The 15,356-nt window shown below is 41.7% G+C and overlaps 1 protein-coding gene across 1 annotated transcript; it reads left to right on the top strand.

Moving 5' to 3' along the window:
- The first annotated feature begins 13,830 nt into the window (after positions 1 to 13,830).
- Positions 13,831 to 15,015, top strand: LOC109742234 (uncharacterized). The gene is made up of 3 exons (XM_020301322.1): positions 13,831 to 14,114; positions 14,585 to 14,714; positions 14,827 to 15,015. Exons 1-3 carry the CDS (start codon positions 13,831 to 13,833, stop codon positions 15,013 to 15,015), a joined length of 603 nt encoding a protein of 200 aa, XP_020156911.1.
- Positions 15,016 to 15,356: the final 341 nt, after the last annotated feature.

Below are 15,356 nucleotides of genomic sequence, written 5' to 3'. Positions count from 1 at the left end.
ACAAAAAGAAATGAACAAGAAAACCGAGGACACGGCGATGCACAACCAAATAGATATTCCACTCACAACACTAAGAAATGGACGAAACCGAGACGTTGTAGCATCTGCAAAAAGAGGAAAAGACACAATTCAAGAACCTACCCCAAAGAACAAGATCAGAAAACGAGGAAGACGAAGAAGATGAAATCAAAGAAGAAGATGGTGACACAACTGAAGAAGAAATGGCTTATGAAGAAGCAGATGAAGAAGAGGAGGAAGAAGAAGAGAGTGAAGAGGACGAAGAACATGAAGAAACTGAAGAAGGAGTGGCTTATGAAGAAGTGGAGGAAGAGGAAGAAGATGGTAAAGAGAGTGAAGAGAGTGAAGAGGACGAAGAACATGAAGAAACAATGTTCAAAAAACAAGGTAGAAGCACAAAAGGATGCAGTTCCCAGCGCTGGAAAACGAAAGCCGCCATCAACCATCACGCGAGGAGCAAAGAAGGATGCAGTTCACAGCGCTGGAAAACGAAAGCCGCCATCAATCAGCACGCGAGGAGCAAAGAAGGATGCAGTTCACAGCGCTGATAAACAAAAGCCACCATCAACCAACACGTGAGGAGCAAAGAAGGATGCAGTTCATAGCGCTGAAAAACAAAAGCCGCCATCAACCAGCACGCGTGGGGCTACAAACACAACAGTGCAGAGACAAGAACCAACAACACCGCCACGGAAAACAAAAAAAAGTGTGAGATTAGACACACTCCCGTCATCGCGAAGAAGCAGCAGGTTAATGACCAAATAGATGAACTTCAATAAATTAATCATACACATAGCAGTTTGATTATCTGTACGACTTATGTATCAGTTTAAATTTTGTGTAAACACAAATTTCCCGCTGACTATGAGTTATATTCAACTAAACCATGTAAAGAGAAATGATGTATTGAGTATACCATATATATAGCAGTCTAGAGTAAACATTGACACATTTTGATCCACAACCCATGGAAAAAATGCAGTTAGCTCACTGGCAGCACGAAGTTCTGAATAATAATTGAAGCGGTTCAGATCACAAAAGTACTTATTACAAAACACATCAAAAGATGAAGCGTTCGACACGCAAAAGTACTTATTACAAATCAACCTCATAACCTTAACCAATCACATCAAACGTGATTCTAACCGTACGATCCTTGAGTTCAAAGAAGTTGAGGACAACAACTTGCTCAGACTTTAGGCCACTATCAATGACAAATTCCTTCCAGCCTTTCTGCAGACACAGCCGCCCGTCAACACCTACACGGTACTTGGCTGGTTTCAGGTGTCCATTACCAAGAACAACTTGGAGAATTCACTTCTTCTTGAGCCAGAGATACCTAACAGCTCGTTGGGGGATTTTCTGCAAAAAAAAATTGTTTGGCGACAATACTAGCAGTACAATTCTCATACTTTGCACAGACCAGTAAAAACCTACACACAGTACAGACTGAAGGGTAACGCAGCAGAAAACAAAAATTTTCTGACCTATGCACCAGCCCAGGACCACTATGGAGACTGCATACAAGGTTTGATCTTTTTCGTTACCGACTCGTAGCGCAGCGGGAAGTAGAGTCGATGACGATCGGCGGTGCAGATCCCCGCAGCTAGGATTTACAACCTCCCAACCGCGAGGATGTATACCCTCATCTGCTCCTCAGACAGCCCTCCGGGAGGCGGTCGAACAGTCCCCCGGACGGTGTCGCGGACAGCCCTTCGGGAGGACCTTCGAAACTCGAACGGTCACTCGGACAGCCCTTCGGGAGGACCTTCGAAACTCGGACGGTCACACGGACAGCCTTTCGGGAGGCACTCACGAACTAAGACCGAAACTACGATCTCTCTACAGAGTTGCACACATACGGTCTCATCTATCCGGCAGGGCTTCGCCGTCCAGAACTAGTTCCCACCGGAACCCAGACAGCCTTTCGGCTCTACGAAACTATTTCGCTGGGAGGGAGAGAGAAGCCAGATCAAGCATGGCACTTGTATGTGAGAAGGGATGATCCATTAGGCAGCCCCCTCCAACCCTATTTATAGGCCAAGCCCAAGGGTGGCTTCTCCAAGAAGCCAAGGGGGGAAATACCAAAAAGGCCCTCAAGGTGGCTTCTCCAAGAAGCCAAGCAAAAAGCATTTTCACTATTCATGACGACATTTTTCAGCGTCCGTTCGAACTAAAAATATTTATGTGGGCTCACAACATTTCCAGTACCCACTAAAATAATTTTCAACGCGTTCCGAAACAATTTCGGTTTAGTGATTTTCATCTGCGAATAGCAAACAAGAATGTGTTTTCACTATTCATGAAGACAATTTTTCGCGTCCACTAAATCCGAAAATATTTCTGTGGGTCTTAGAATAATTCCAGTACCCACTAAAATGATTTTGGATTCGTTCTGAAACTATTTCAGATTAGTGAATTTCATCTGCGAAAAACAGCCAAAGCGGTACCGGCAGCTCCGAAACATTTTCGGTTTTTATTTCTGAAAATTCCAAAAAGTTTCCAGAATGATTTTGGCACCCTCCAAGAATTATCAGGCATGTGCCGAAACCATTTTGACTTAATGGCATACCCCGAAACAACTTTTTCGGTTTCACCGAAACTCATCCGGTGACCTCTCTCTGCGGAACATTTCCGCTGTCCGAAACTTTTCGGTGTCCGAAACTTTTTCGGTGATTTTCTCTCAGACTCCTTGTCTAGTATTCAGCAGATAGATGACCCTTAAGCGTGTGACCCTATAGGTTCGGTGAAGTATAGACATGACCCGGAACCCCTTCCGATCAATGATCAACATCGGAGCCGTGGACACCCATATTGACCCCTATACCCACACGAATGAATATTCGAGTGAACCTCCAGTTCCAGTGAGCTATTCCTGTTGCTTCGCGATATGTTACAAATACCCGAGGTGAGACATGTTGGCATTCCCGTGGATCAACAACTTGTCCACTATGCTAGTTACCTCGTTACCGGTATTGTTCTCTTTTCTCGTTATCGTGTTCCGGCATCCCCATGATCAAATCACAAAGTGTCTGGCCAGACGATGATGGATACCGTAACACCGAGAGGGCCCGAGTATATCTCTCCATCGTCAGAGGAGCAAATCCCAATCTCGAGCTATCAAGTTACTTAACACTTTCCCATGAACCCGTAAGCCGCCGTAATAGCCATCCAGTTACGGATGACGTTTAACAAACCCCAAAGTTCATGAAGCAAGCATGAAGAAACTCGATACTCTCATGGTCTAAGGAATTATGCAAACATTAACTATCTCTGTGTTATAAACCATTAACTTGTGACGAATGTATCTCATAGCATAACATCAATTCAGGTCGATTCAACACAAATGTCCTTCCTGACATTGTGCCCTCAAAGTTGCTTGGCATAGACATGCCCATGATTGGGAAAACATAATCATCATGCAACACTTGAGCTAGTCTTAGTGGCACGACTAGGAATATAATTTATCGTTTATTATTCCACATGTGCATATGGGTTCTCCCTAGAGCCTTTATGGATATACGGGCTCGGGAACCACAGCAGTTATAGCATGGAACATAAACATAATATGAACTCGGAGATAAATAATATCATTTATTATTGCCTCTAGGGCATATCTCCTACAGACTCCCACTTGCACTAGACTCAATAATCTAGTTAATGCTAATGCACTTTACACCTATGGCATACTGGTGTAAAAAATGCTTCGCATGTGGTATAGCCTGATGTCCATCGGATCTGACAACTTCAGCTCCATGTGTATCTCTGCATATCCTCACATTTTCATGCTTTCACAAAATTCATATTTTGTGTGGATTTGGCTTTGTATATATGTGAATCATTGGTCGAAACCTGATTCCTCAGACTGAGTTATGGAGCAACCATCTGCAATAGTGTCCATTGACCAAAGCCCTCTTGGAACCATACTTAGTTCATGAATGAACTATATGGTTCAACATCTTTGTCTTTGTCACTTCTAAAGCGGCAACATACTTCGCCTCTGTTATAGAATTCGCCACAGTAACTTGTTTGGAACAATTTCCAACTAATGTGCCACCATATTGTGTATTACACAAAACCCTTAACTTAAATCGAAAATCGCATGGAGAAAAGATGAAGACTGTATCGATGTAACATTTTACAACGAACTCTTCATGATCTCCGCTTGCGAGAAAACATATCATCAGTACTTACTCTAGTACTCAATGACATCTTTCACTGTTGTCCCATGATCAGTAATTTGATCACTTTGGTATCCATACTCGCAACACCTTGGGAGTATCGGACATATCTGGTTGTTTTACATACCATGGAATACATGATTAATCCAAACACAAGAGTGTGTGGAATCTCCATCATGTATTTTACTCATCAGTGTTTTGGGACACCGAGTCTTGCAAAAACTCTTTCCATGTGACTTCGGCAAGAATCACTCCTTGGCGTTTTAAATGCTAAAAGGTTTTAGCATCTTGTCAATATGTATTCATTGCTTAGCCCCGTTAGGTAAATCTATCTCCATAGATCATCATGCCTAATATTGAGGCTATTTAGCCTAAGCACTTCATCGAAAAACTATTTTCAAATGAAGTCCTAATTCGTGTCAAGAAATTTATTTCCAATTACCAATGTGCCAAGCACATAAGGTTTTTAGAAATATTATTACGCTCCCACTTACTTTCTTGAATTACAAGCATCTTCGTTACCCATTGATGAAGTCAAACCCCTTTGACCATTTCATCAAAGCACGAAGATTCCAACTCCATTTTGCTCTCTTCTGTCCATCGCTGGAACTCTGAAGTTTGCACCCTTACTAGCATCCTCTGGATAGACAAAATGCCTTGGACTGTAACACATGCAAGTCCTTGGTTTCATTTCCATCAGATGGAAATCCTATTGTCATCCATGTTTCATATCTCATGATTGAAATATGTATTAATTGCTAGTTCAACCCGAACCGACTTTAAGCATCGCTACGATGAAAACAACCTCATCGTAGTCAACTCTTGAACTTGTTATTTCAACAAGTTGAGCTTTATGGATAAAACATTTTTATCCGTATCAGTTTTAAGTTCCATAAATATTCGTTAGACTCTAAGTCTTCCGAAAGGTGTATCAATGTTTTAATCTTGAATCACTTATATGGAAACTAACTCGGGTTGTATTGGCATTTAGCCAATTCTGGAGTCAGGGCCCATCAACACTTCCTTGCGTATCGTAGGTATAATGTTGTCTAACAACAATATCTCGTTTGCGCACCTGAGAGGTTTGCACGAGCCTTGCCTACGTGGTTCAGCTGCAAGTTCGACCGAAGTTCATACATTTTATTGTAGAGACTTCCGTATCAGTCGCAGTAGGAAACTCTGGAATTACTTCCAAGGTCTCTTTCCTTTGATCTGATGACGAAGATACTGTTTATCTTGTCGAGTTGCACTATTCTCCCACTCACCTTTTTGAAAGAACCATTCTCTTTAAAAGCACACCGTTTCGCGGCAAAACTATTTGCCTCGGTACAGTGAGGGAGGAATACCCAACATTTTGGTATAACCTACAAAGTAGCACTTGTCTGATTTGGAATAGGTTTGTAACCTTTTACACAACCCCATATTCCAAATGTTAAGAAAAGATATAACATGGTTGGGCGTACCATACCATGGCTTCATTTCAACAGACCCGATGTAGCTCTTTTCAGTGTAAAAGCCGCAGTCTCTAAAGCATCACTTTAAAAAGGATAATGGCAAATTTATTTATGTCATCTTTAACCTTACCATGTCATAAATGGTTAGATTACATCTCCACGGACTTTTCACTTGCAGTGGTGTTCCGGGAGGTGCAAGTTATGAAACCCCTTTCACAACTCATCAGACATTCGCTAAACATGTAACTCAAATATTCCTTTGTGCAATCAAATTGCAGAAACATAATTTTTTTGTTACAATAACTTCTACTTCATTTTTGAAAACCTTTCAAATGATTTCAAAAGATCCAGACTTACGTCTCATCAAGCAAATATCCATATATCTACTTGAGTCATTTCTGAAGATATATAAATCCACTACTTGCAACAACATTTATTGAACTACACACATCAAAATGTATGATCACCAATAAGTTTGTTGCTCGTTCCTTATAGCCTGTGAACGGTATTTCAGTCACTTCACTTTTCAGAGAAAAGTTGCATGTGTCAGATGATTCAAAATCAAACGACTTCAAAATCCATCATAATGGAATTTTTCCATGCGGGTTTCTCCAATGTGACCAAATACAGTGCCACACATGTGTGGTATTCTCATAGTCTTGCGACATTTAGCGTCAGTGTTATGGATGTATTATATTACCATCAATATTCATAACATACATCCATCTTGGATGGAAGCATGGCCCTTCATGTTATTCATAATACTTAACAACAATTGTTGTTTTTATGAACAACTCTTTTGCAACAAACATTGTGCAATGGGCTAGAGTTTATGAAACTCTAAAATGAATTATGAAAGTAAACCCAGAGGTATTGTATTATTATCAATATTCATAACATACATCTCATTCATAATGAAAGTATGGCCCTTGTGTTATTCATAACATCGAACATAAGAAGTTCTCTTATGAACAACCTTCTTGCAAGATACCTTATGCAATGGGATAGAGTTTGTAAAACTCTAAATGAATTATGAAAATAAATACAGATGGCAATACACCGATGGAAGGTATAGTAACATTTACTATGTTCCCTGTGTATACCTTAACCTCATTTCTAGCTAGTCTTTCAGGCCATAGTAGTTCTTACATCGAGTTGCAACAGAATGCAATCGAGCGGGCATTTTTGTGATGAACTCACAATAACCAAGAATTAGTGATTAACATGTTTAACCATAATTCGCAAGAACTATATCTTTGACCAGCCTTCTATACATCAAAAACTTGTATGACATTCATACATGAGCCGGATATTCCAGTCTTCTTTCCTTTTGCCTTTATACTTCTAACAGTTTAACTTTTAGTATTTCTCCTACTCTCAGAAGAAGCACCCAACTTAAGAGTGGCATTAGCCCGGACTTCCTAGGCGTGTAAGTCATACTAACACCCTTTGGACACTTCCTTTCTCTTTAAGTTGTTGTTTTATTCACCTTTCATTATATGACAGGCGTTCTTCTGGATCCCTTTCCCAATAGTCAAATGCATAGTAAACACTTTTACTAATACTTGCAAACAAACATTGCTTTGTTTGTATCTGAAAATAATTTTCAGTTCCATGAATATCATATAACTATCCCAACTTTCAAAGTTTGGGTTTCATGGAAGCAAACATATTCCACTTGACCGTAACAGAATTCTAGCTTTTGGATCGAAGGACGAGAGTCACATGATCCATAGCATTAGCGGGAGGATACGGAAAGCATGCGATAGGACAAAGTCCTTCTCGGCACTTTTGAGGACAATCCTCATATTACGTTACCAATCGTAAAGTTTTAACCAGATATTTAACAGCTATTCAATTTTGATAGGGAAGGTGGAAATGCGAGCCATTATTCTACAACTATTATGCAAACCACACTTAGACAGTGTTCAAAATTAATTGCATTGAGAATTAAACATGTTAATTCAACAGTGCGCTCCCACTCAAATCAATATCTCTCAAAATTGATTGTGAGTGATACAAGACCCACATTTCAATTGTTCGCCATTGGTGTAACACCACTGATGACGAAAAATCTCAACCGGTAGGCCAACTTGCCAATCACATCTCTATGTGACTCTTGTTCATCTTTCGATGCGTGTGTTCCGAGCTCATGACGGTCATGCCTGAACGTCAAGATAACCAAGTGATCTCGCTGCGAGGTCTCAACTCACCCGCCTCACACTTCTCTAATCGTTCATACCCGTGTGACACGGCGCACCCCGAAAAGATAGGTGCCGTGACGGTGCTACACTTGGGAGAACACTAACTACTTGGTATTTTTGTGAGAGATCACCCTAATAAAAAGCGACTACCGCGCAATCAAGAAGGGTGCATCATAAGGGATAAACATCTCAGGCAATTCATAATAGCATGATATGGTATAGCCCTTTCTGACGGAGAAGTATTTCATTTCTTTGTCTTCGGCATTCGTGTTGGTGTTCACCTTCGCGAAGATTGCCACCACCTTGTCGATGCACCAAATAATATTGCTATCTCCATAGCGTATAAAATTAATGCATTACTTAAGGTTGACACGCAGGTCATTAAAATGCAATCATATGGCTCCAGCCATCATGCCGAATCATGACACGCAGGTCATGTTAATCAAATTACATCATATAGTCATCTCATACATAATCGAATTAGTATGAGCACTGCTATACCACATCACATGCACATCCTGCAAAACCAAGTTAGACGCCTCTAATCGGTTTATGCAAAATTTATTTTACGTGGCTTCTAAGGTTTTGACTTAAACCGCAGCGACCAACGTTCATCATCAAGTATGATAGTTCATGTCGCTAGATTAACTTTGCAGGGTGTATGAAGCACGAGACAATAAAATCTCGAACCCCATACTAAACTTCGTCATACGCATGACCCCCGTGCAGATCATATCTGCATTGCCCTGTCGTCTGCGAATTTCATCTTTCTTTTGACTACGGCAGAACCCAAAGAACTGATAGCACTTCCATGATCAATCAGGATCACGGATTGCCAGAACTTTGTCAAATTCCACCATGCTGTCTCGAGATTGAGCAAACGCAAATTCTAGGGAAGCAACAAGAACATCGGGTAACAGATTTCATCTGTCACCCGCATAAATAATTTTCAGCAATAGATCTCATCTACTACCTAATTATATTATGCAATACCCATACATCTCTATGTATTCTAGATCGCAACCTGCATCTACGCATAGCACGGCTCATGATGCCACTGAAGGGTAACGCAGCAGAAAACAAAAATTTTCTGACCTACGCACCAGCCCAGGACCACTATGGAGACTGCATACAAGGTTTGATCTTTTTCGTTACCGACTCGTAGCGCAGTGGGAAGTAGAGTCGATGACGATCGGCGGTGCAGATCCCCGCAGCTAGGATTTACAACCTCCCAACCGCGAGGATGTATACCCTCATCTGCTCCTCAGACAGCCCTCCGGGAGGTGGTCGAACAGTCCCCTGGACGGTGTCGCGGACAGCCCTTCGGGACGACCTTCGAAACTCGAACGGTCACTCGGACAGCCCTTCGGGAGGACCTTCGAAACTCGGACGGTCACACGGACAGCCCTTCGGGAGGCACTCACGAACTAAGACCGAAACTACGATCTCTCTATAGAGTTGCACACATACGGTCTCATCTATCCGGCAGGGCTTCGCCGTCCAGAACTAGTTCCCACCAGAACCCAGACATTCGGCTCTACGAAACTATTTCGCTGGGAGGGAGAGAGAAGCCAGATCATGCATGGCACTTGTATGTGAGAAGGGATGATCCTTTAGGCAGCCCCCTCCACCCCTATTTATAGGCCAAGCCCAAGGGTGGCTTCTCCAAGAAGCCAAGGGGGGAAATACCAAAAAGGCCCTCAAGGTGGCTTCTCCAAGAAGCCAAGCAAAAAGCATTTTCACTATTCATGACGACATTTTTTAGCGTCCGTTCGAACTGAAAATATTTATGTGCGCTCAGAACATTTCCAGTACCTACTAAAATAATTTTCAACGCGTTCCGAAACAATTTTGGTTTAGTGATTTTCATCTGCGAAAACCAAACAAGAATGCGTTTTCACTATTCATGAAGACAATTTTTCGCGTCCACTAAATCCGAAAATATTTCTGTGGGTCTTAGAATAATTCCAGTACCCACTAAAATGATTTTGGATTCGTTCTGAAACAATTTCAGATTAGTGAATTTCATCTGCGAAAAACAGCCAAAGCGGTACCGGCAGCTCCGAAACATTTTCGGTTTTTATTTCTAAAAATTCCAAAAAGTTTCCAGAATGATTCTGGCACCCTCCAAGAATTATCAGGCATGTGCCGAAACCATTTTGACTTAATGGCATACCCCGAAACAACTTTTTCGGTTTCACCGAAACTCATCCGGTGACCTCTCTCTGCGAAACTTTTCCGCTGTCCGAAACTTTTCGGTGTCCGAAACTTTTTCGATGATTTTCTCTCAGACTCCTTGTCTAGTATTCAGCAGATAGATGACCCTTAAGCGTGTGACCCTATAGGTTCGGTGAAGTATAGACATGACCCGGAACCCCTTCCGATCAATGATCAACATCGGAGCCGTGGACACCCATATTGACCCCTATACCCACACGAATGAATATTCGAGTGAACCTCCAGTTCCAGTGAGCTATTCCTGTTGCTTCGCGATATGTTACAAATACCCGAGGTGAGACATGTTGGCATTCCCGTGGATCAACAACTTGTCCACTATGCTAGTTACCTCGTTACCGGTATTGTTCTCTTTTCTCGTTATCGTGTTCCGGCATCCCCGTGATCAAATCACAAAGTGTCTGGCCAGACGATGATGGATACCGTAACACCGAGAGGGCCCGAGTATATCTCTCCATCGTCAGAGGAGAAAATCCCAATCTCGAGCTATCAAGTTACTTAACACTTTCCCATGAACCCGTAAGCCGCCGTAATAGCCATCCAGTTATGGATGACGTTTAACAAACCCCAAAGTTCATGAAGCAAGCATGAAGAAACTCGATACTCTCATGGTCTAAGGAATTATGCAAACATTAACTATCTCTGTGTTATAAACCATTAACTTGTGACGAATGTATCTCATAGCATAACATCAATTCGGGTCGATTCAACACAAATGTCCTTCCTGACATTGTGCCCTCAAAGTTGCTTGGCATAGACATGCCCATGATTGGGAAAACATAATCATCATGCAACACTTGAGCTAGTCTTAGAGGCACGACTAGGAATACAATTTATCGTTTATTATTCCACACGTGCATATGGGTTCTTCCCAGAGCCTTTATGGATATACGGGCTCGGGAACCACAGCAGTTATAGCATGGAACATAAACATAATATGAACTCAGAGATAAATAATATCATTTATTATTGCCTCTAGGGCATATCTCCTACACAGACACGAGCTAGATGAAGTGTACAACAGTCCAACAAGCAGTACAGATTAAACGCGATCTAATATGCAGTACGGAACTTGCAAACATGCAATACGCTTCTAACTATCATGAAGTTCTTGAGACTACCTGCATGTAGTACACACTGTACAAGCGGGGAAAATTGTGGAAACTAGTAGTGCTCATCTAATATCTAAGCAGTTCACATATTGTAACCATGCAAACTAAAACACGAGCTCCATGCACACAAGCAAAAAAATAAAAACAAGACATAAGTACACAGTGCAGTACACTTCAATAAAACAAAATAAGTGCGTTCCTAAAAAACTAGAAGTTCAGACTAGTATGGAATTATACAAAAAAAATTAGAAAACGAAAAGAACAAATCAGATCAAGCGAAAAATACCATCTTGTAGTGAGTCTCCACATCTATTGGCGTAAGCTGATGGACAAAAGGACTTGTGCGGCCAAGGCCACGACGAAGCAGGGCGGAATAGAACGCATCAACGTTGATGTGGCCCATATCCAATCCTTCCGTGAATACTGTTCCATATGCAAGCTGCTCCGCTCGCCCAGCTCGGCACAAGACCTTGCCGCCACGACGAGCACGACGGGCCTGCGAGCAAGCTGAGCAATCGCAGTGCGTCGGCACACCACAACCATGGCCGCAGCAGGAGAGATTCGCGCAGGGGCTTGGAGCCATCGCAACAAAAACCTAGAAAAGGAAAAAAATAAAGAGAGGCTGGAGAAACGAGAGAAGTTGCGGCTAGAGGAGAAATGAACTGCAAAGGAAGGCTAGATGTTGGCCTACATTTATAGAAGAGGAATGCAAAAAGGTCGAAACTGAAAATTAAAGGGGAGTTAATGAAAATTATGTTACCAAGAATGAAGGACAATCAATGAAGGCTTATGTTACCAAAGAAAAAGGACCAAAAAAAGGTGTACTTTGACTGCAGCATTTCCCACGAACTAACCGCAGATCATTAAATAATTATTTCTAAAAAATTATAATCTGCAGACCATTCTAAATAAAAGTGAATGCAGTTCTCCAAAGTAATATCAGGAAGTTCACAATATGTGTGCATGAAGTGCAGTACATGCTCAAAATGAAGCACAAGAGAAGCACTTTCGCGCAATGCACAACGCAGAATTAGTGCACCTGATGCAGTCCTTAAATGTAAGTCATGCACTCCGCAGCGTTGGTATAAGCAGTCACAACTTTGGCACAAAAAAGATGCACGTAGTGCAAAATGTGTACACCTGCAGCATAGGACTATGACGAATGTAGTGCACACAAACCCAACAAAGCAGTGCACACCCGTACACTAGAAAAATGATACGTAAGAGGAAAAACAATAAATAAAAATGTGACCCATGCAGTGCACAAAAATGTAGCGCAAACATGTGTAGCGCCGAATGTGTGCACATGCAGTACAGAAACCTGATGAATGCAGTGCAACATGATTTACTAAGCAGTGCACGCCCCTACATTGGAAAAATACCTAAGAGAAAATATTAAAAAGAATTGACCACCCAGGTGCAACCGGCCCCAGCCAGTCTCGTAGTAGGTCTACGCCCACAGTAGGCGAATCGTTCTGAGTCATGATGCATGGGGCCGGGCACACATGGGCCCACAGGTCAGAGAGCATAGAGCAGCGAGCGCCGTGTATAAGCGCCCAAATAAGTAACCAGAGGAGTTCATTACGGATGCCTCTCCAGCGCTTATAAATAGGTCGAGCGCGCCCTCCGCGGGCGAGGTGGGACTAAACATTAGGGCGCACACACAGCGCACCGGGAACCAACCGTGCTGACAGGCCGACTTGGGTCGAATACGTCTTCACTCCCCAAACACAGGCCCAACACGCTAGAGTAGTTAAAATAACACGACCCACTAAAAAACAATAAGTACAAAAAGAAAACATCAAAGAAAAATGAGAAACATTTTTTAAATGAATAACAACAACAAAATGTGCGTGAGCACTGTCAGAAACTACAGTTCGCTCTAATAAATAAAACGCAAGAAGCCCGAAGTCAACGTACAAATGCAGTCCGCGACATACAACAATGCAGTTCATCACGTGGATGCATGAAGTATTCTTATTTCTGAAATGCAGTTCTCTTTCTACTGCATTGCAATATGGCTAAAATGAAGAATGCAACCCTGTTAGTTAAGCAATGCAGTCCGACACCCCTACCCACACTACCCTCCATCCACACAAAAGCTACATCACCATCAAATATAAAAAAGAGAAAAAAAGAAAGAACTCCATCAAAAAACTAAATGTGCGTACATCTGTGAATCCTGATCCGATATAATTCAGTATACGAAGAATAAATTTCACTTGCATGCAGTACACTATGTGGACATATGCAGTTCCATTGTGATAGCGAAGAAGTGCACTTACTAGGAAAATTCATCAAAAACACAATCATCACATTTTCTGATAGTTGCGTGCATACCTGAACTTGTCAGGAAAAAAGAGGTGACGACGTTTCAGATTTCCAACGCACTAAGACAGCCTCCTCATAGCAGAACCTCTCTGCAGTTGCCACGTAACTAAAAACACAGCCCCACCACGCTACCACCCCGCTCCGCCACTCCCACGTCCTGTCACGGAGAGAACAGAGAGCAGAGGAGAAAACACAACTGCTTCGTCCCCCCAAAAACCCCATTGCATCTTCTTCTGCACACTTCCTTTCACTAACCTCCCTCTCCAGAACAAACATGAGAGAGCAGAGGAGAGTCATGGTGGATGCACCTCTGTACAAGCAGCGCCGCAGATACACCATGGAGCTCCACGACGTCGACCTCCACGACAACCACAAGCTCCACGTCGTTTGCACAAGCAAGGGTCAAGACGTGGACAAGATGTTGTCCACGCTCAGGAGGAAGCTCGGCGGAATGCCCGTCAAACTAGTCGGCGTTGATGTCGAGTACACGCACTACGTGAAGCCACAACGGGCAGCAGTGCTCCAGCTATGCGTAGAAAAAGAATGCCTTGTCTACCATATCTCTGCAGCTAAAGACAGGTCATAGGAACTATCAATCTGTACTATTACTTGTCAATATTGATTTTAAATTTTCTTCATCGCAATTGCCATTATTTAAACTTTGGTTCTCATTTTTAAAAAGCATGGCATAGGAAATCATTGACAGTTTTCATCTGGCTCCATGTAACTAATGTGTTCAATTCTTGAATTATATGATCTAGCGATACACGCAGTTTTATTTTGTTTTACCAAATACAAATTATTTGCCTGAACAATAGAAAACTGCACAATTACTATATAAAACCTGTATGAAATTCAATTCAAGAATACAAACATGCACAAACATGCATTGTTTATGCAATCTATTATCAGATTTACTAGTTATGTTGTACAAAGTATTAGCAGCTACTCACTGCAACAGATTCAGGTATTCATATTGCACTTCAGTTTCAGAAAAAACAAAAAACATAAAAAATAAACTATATTCAGTCTATACAAACATCTTGCAGGCCAATGGAACTAGACAAATTCGTCATGAATGCTGAGTACACCTTCGTCAGATTCACCATTGAAGGAGACAAAAGCAAGATGAATCTATCTGGCTTGGAGATCAACTCCGACAACTACATTGATATTCAGGTGGAATGGAGAGACCCATACAATAAAAAGGAGTTTCACTCTTTGGCTGATGTTGCCGGCAGGATGATAGACATTCACTACCATGACATGAAGAAAAAAAATTAACCGCAAGGAGGACCATACTCTGTGGGGATTTTGCCCGCTGCCAGACAAGCTTATCAAGTATGCAGCAATAGATGCATTCGCAACATATGAGTCATGGAGAATCATCTACGATGTCATAATGGGTCTGGACAGGGCGAAAAGAGAAAAAGAAGCAAAGAAGAAGAAGAACAAGGCTGTAATCCAATACAGCAACTAGAAATAATCAGGGCTATGTTTAGTTTCATTTTACTTTAGTAGTTGTGTTGTTCCTTGCTTCATGTCTGCAAGGTTTTGATTATGTCCGTTGCTTCATATCGAATGTTTATTTTGTAAAAACAATGTCGTTTTAGAATTATCATCAAATTTTCTTTCTGTTGTTTGCTTATGTATCATTAGTTTGCTTGTCATCATTTGCTTTTGCTGAACTTAGTTTGCTTGTCATGCAGAATCGCTTGTAACTTAGTTTGCACTAGTTAATGATTGCTGAGTTTGTATTAGAACAAGTATCCAGACAATTTTGAAAAATTTAATGTGTGATACCAAAACACACCACACAGA

The sequence above is a fragment of the Aegilops tauschii genome, chromosome 7 (assembly GCF_002575655.3).
Source record: "Aegilops tauschii subsp. strangulata cultivar AL8/78 chromosome 7, Aet v6.0, whole genome shotgun sequence".
Taxonomy (NCBI): Eukaryota; Viridiplantae; Streptophyta; class Magnoliopsida; order Poales; family Poaceae; genus Aegilops; species Aegilops tauschii.
Note: the sequence above shows the minus strand (reverse complement) of the source record. Positions and strands in the feature narration are given on the sequence as shown.

Bases quoted from the DNA above. Each gene is read 5' to 3' on its own strand.
- LOC109742234 (XM_020301322.1), top strand. From the start codon at position 13,831: ATGGTGGATGCACCTCTGTACAAGCAGCGCCGCAGATACACCATGGAG. The intron at 14,115-14,584 runs GTCATAGGAACT...AACATCTTGCAG, and splicing joins ATCTCTGCAGCTAAAGACAG to GCCAATGGAACTAGACAAAT. The intron at 14,715-14,826 runs GTGGAATGGAGA...ATTAACCGCAAG, and splicing joins ACAACTACATTGATATTCAG to GAGGACCATACTCTGTGGGG.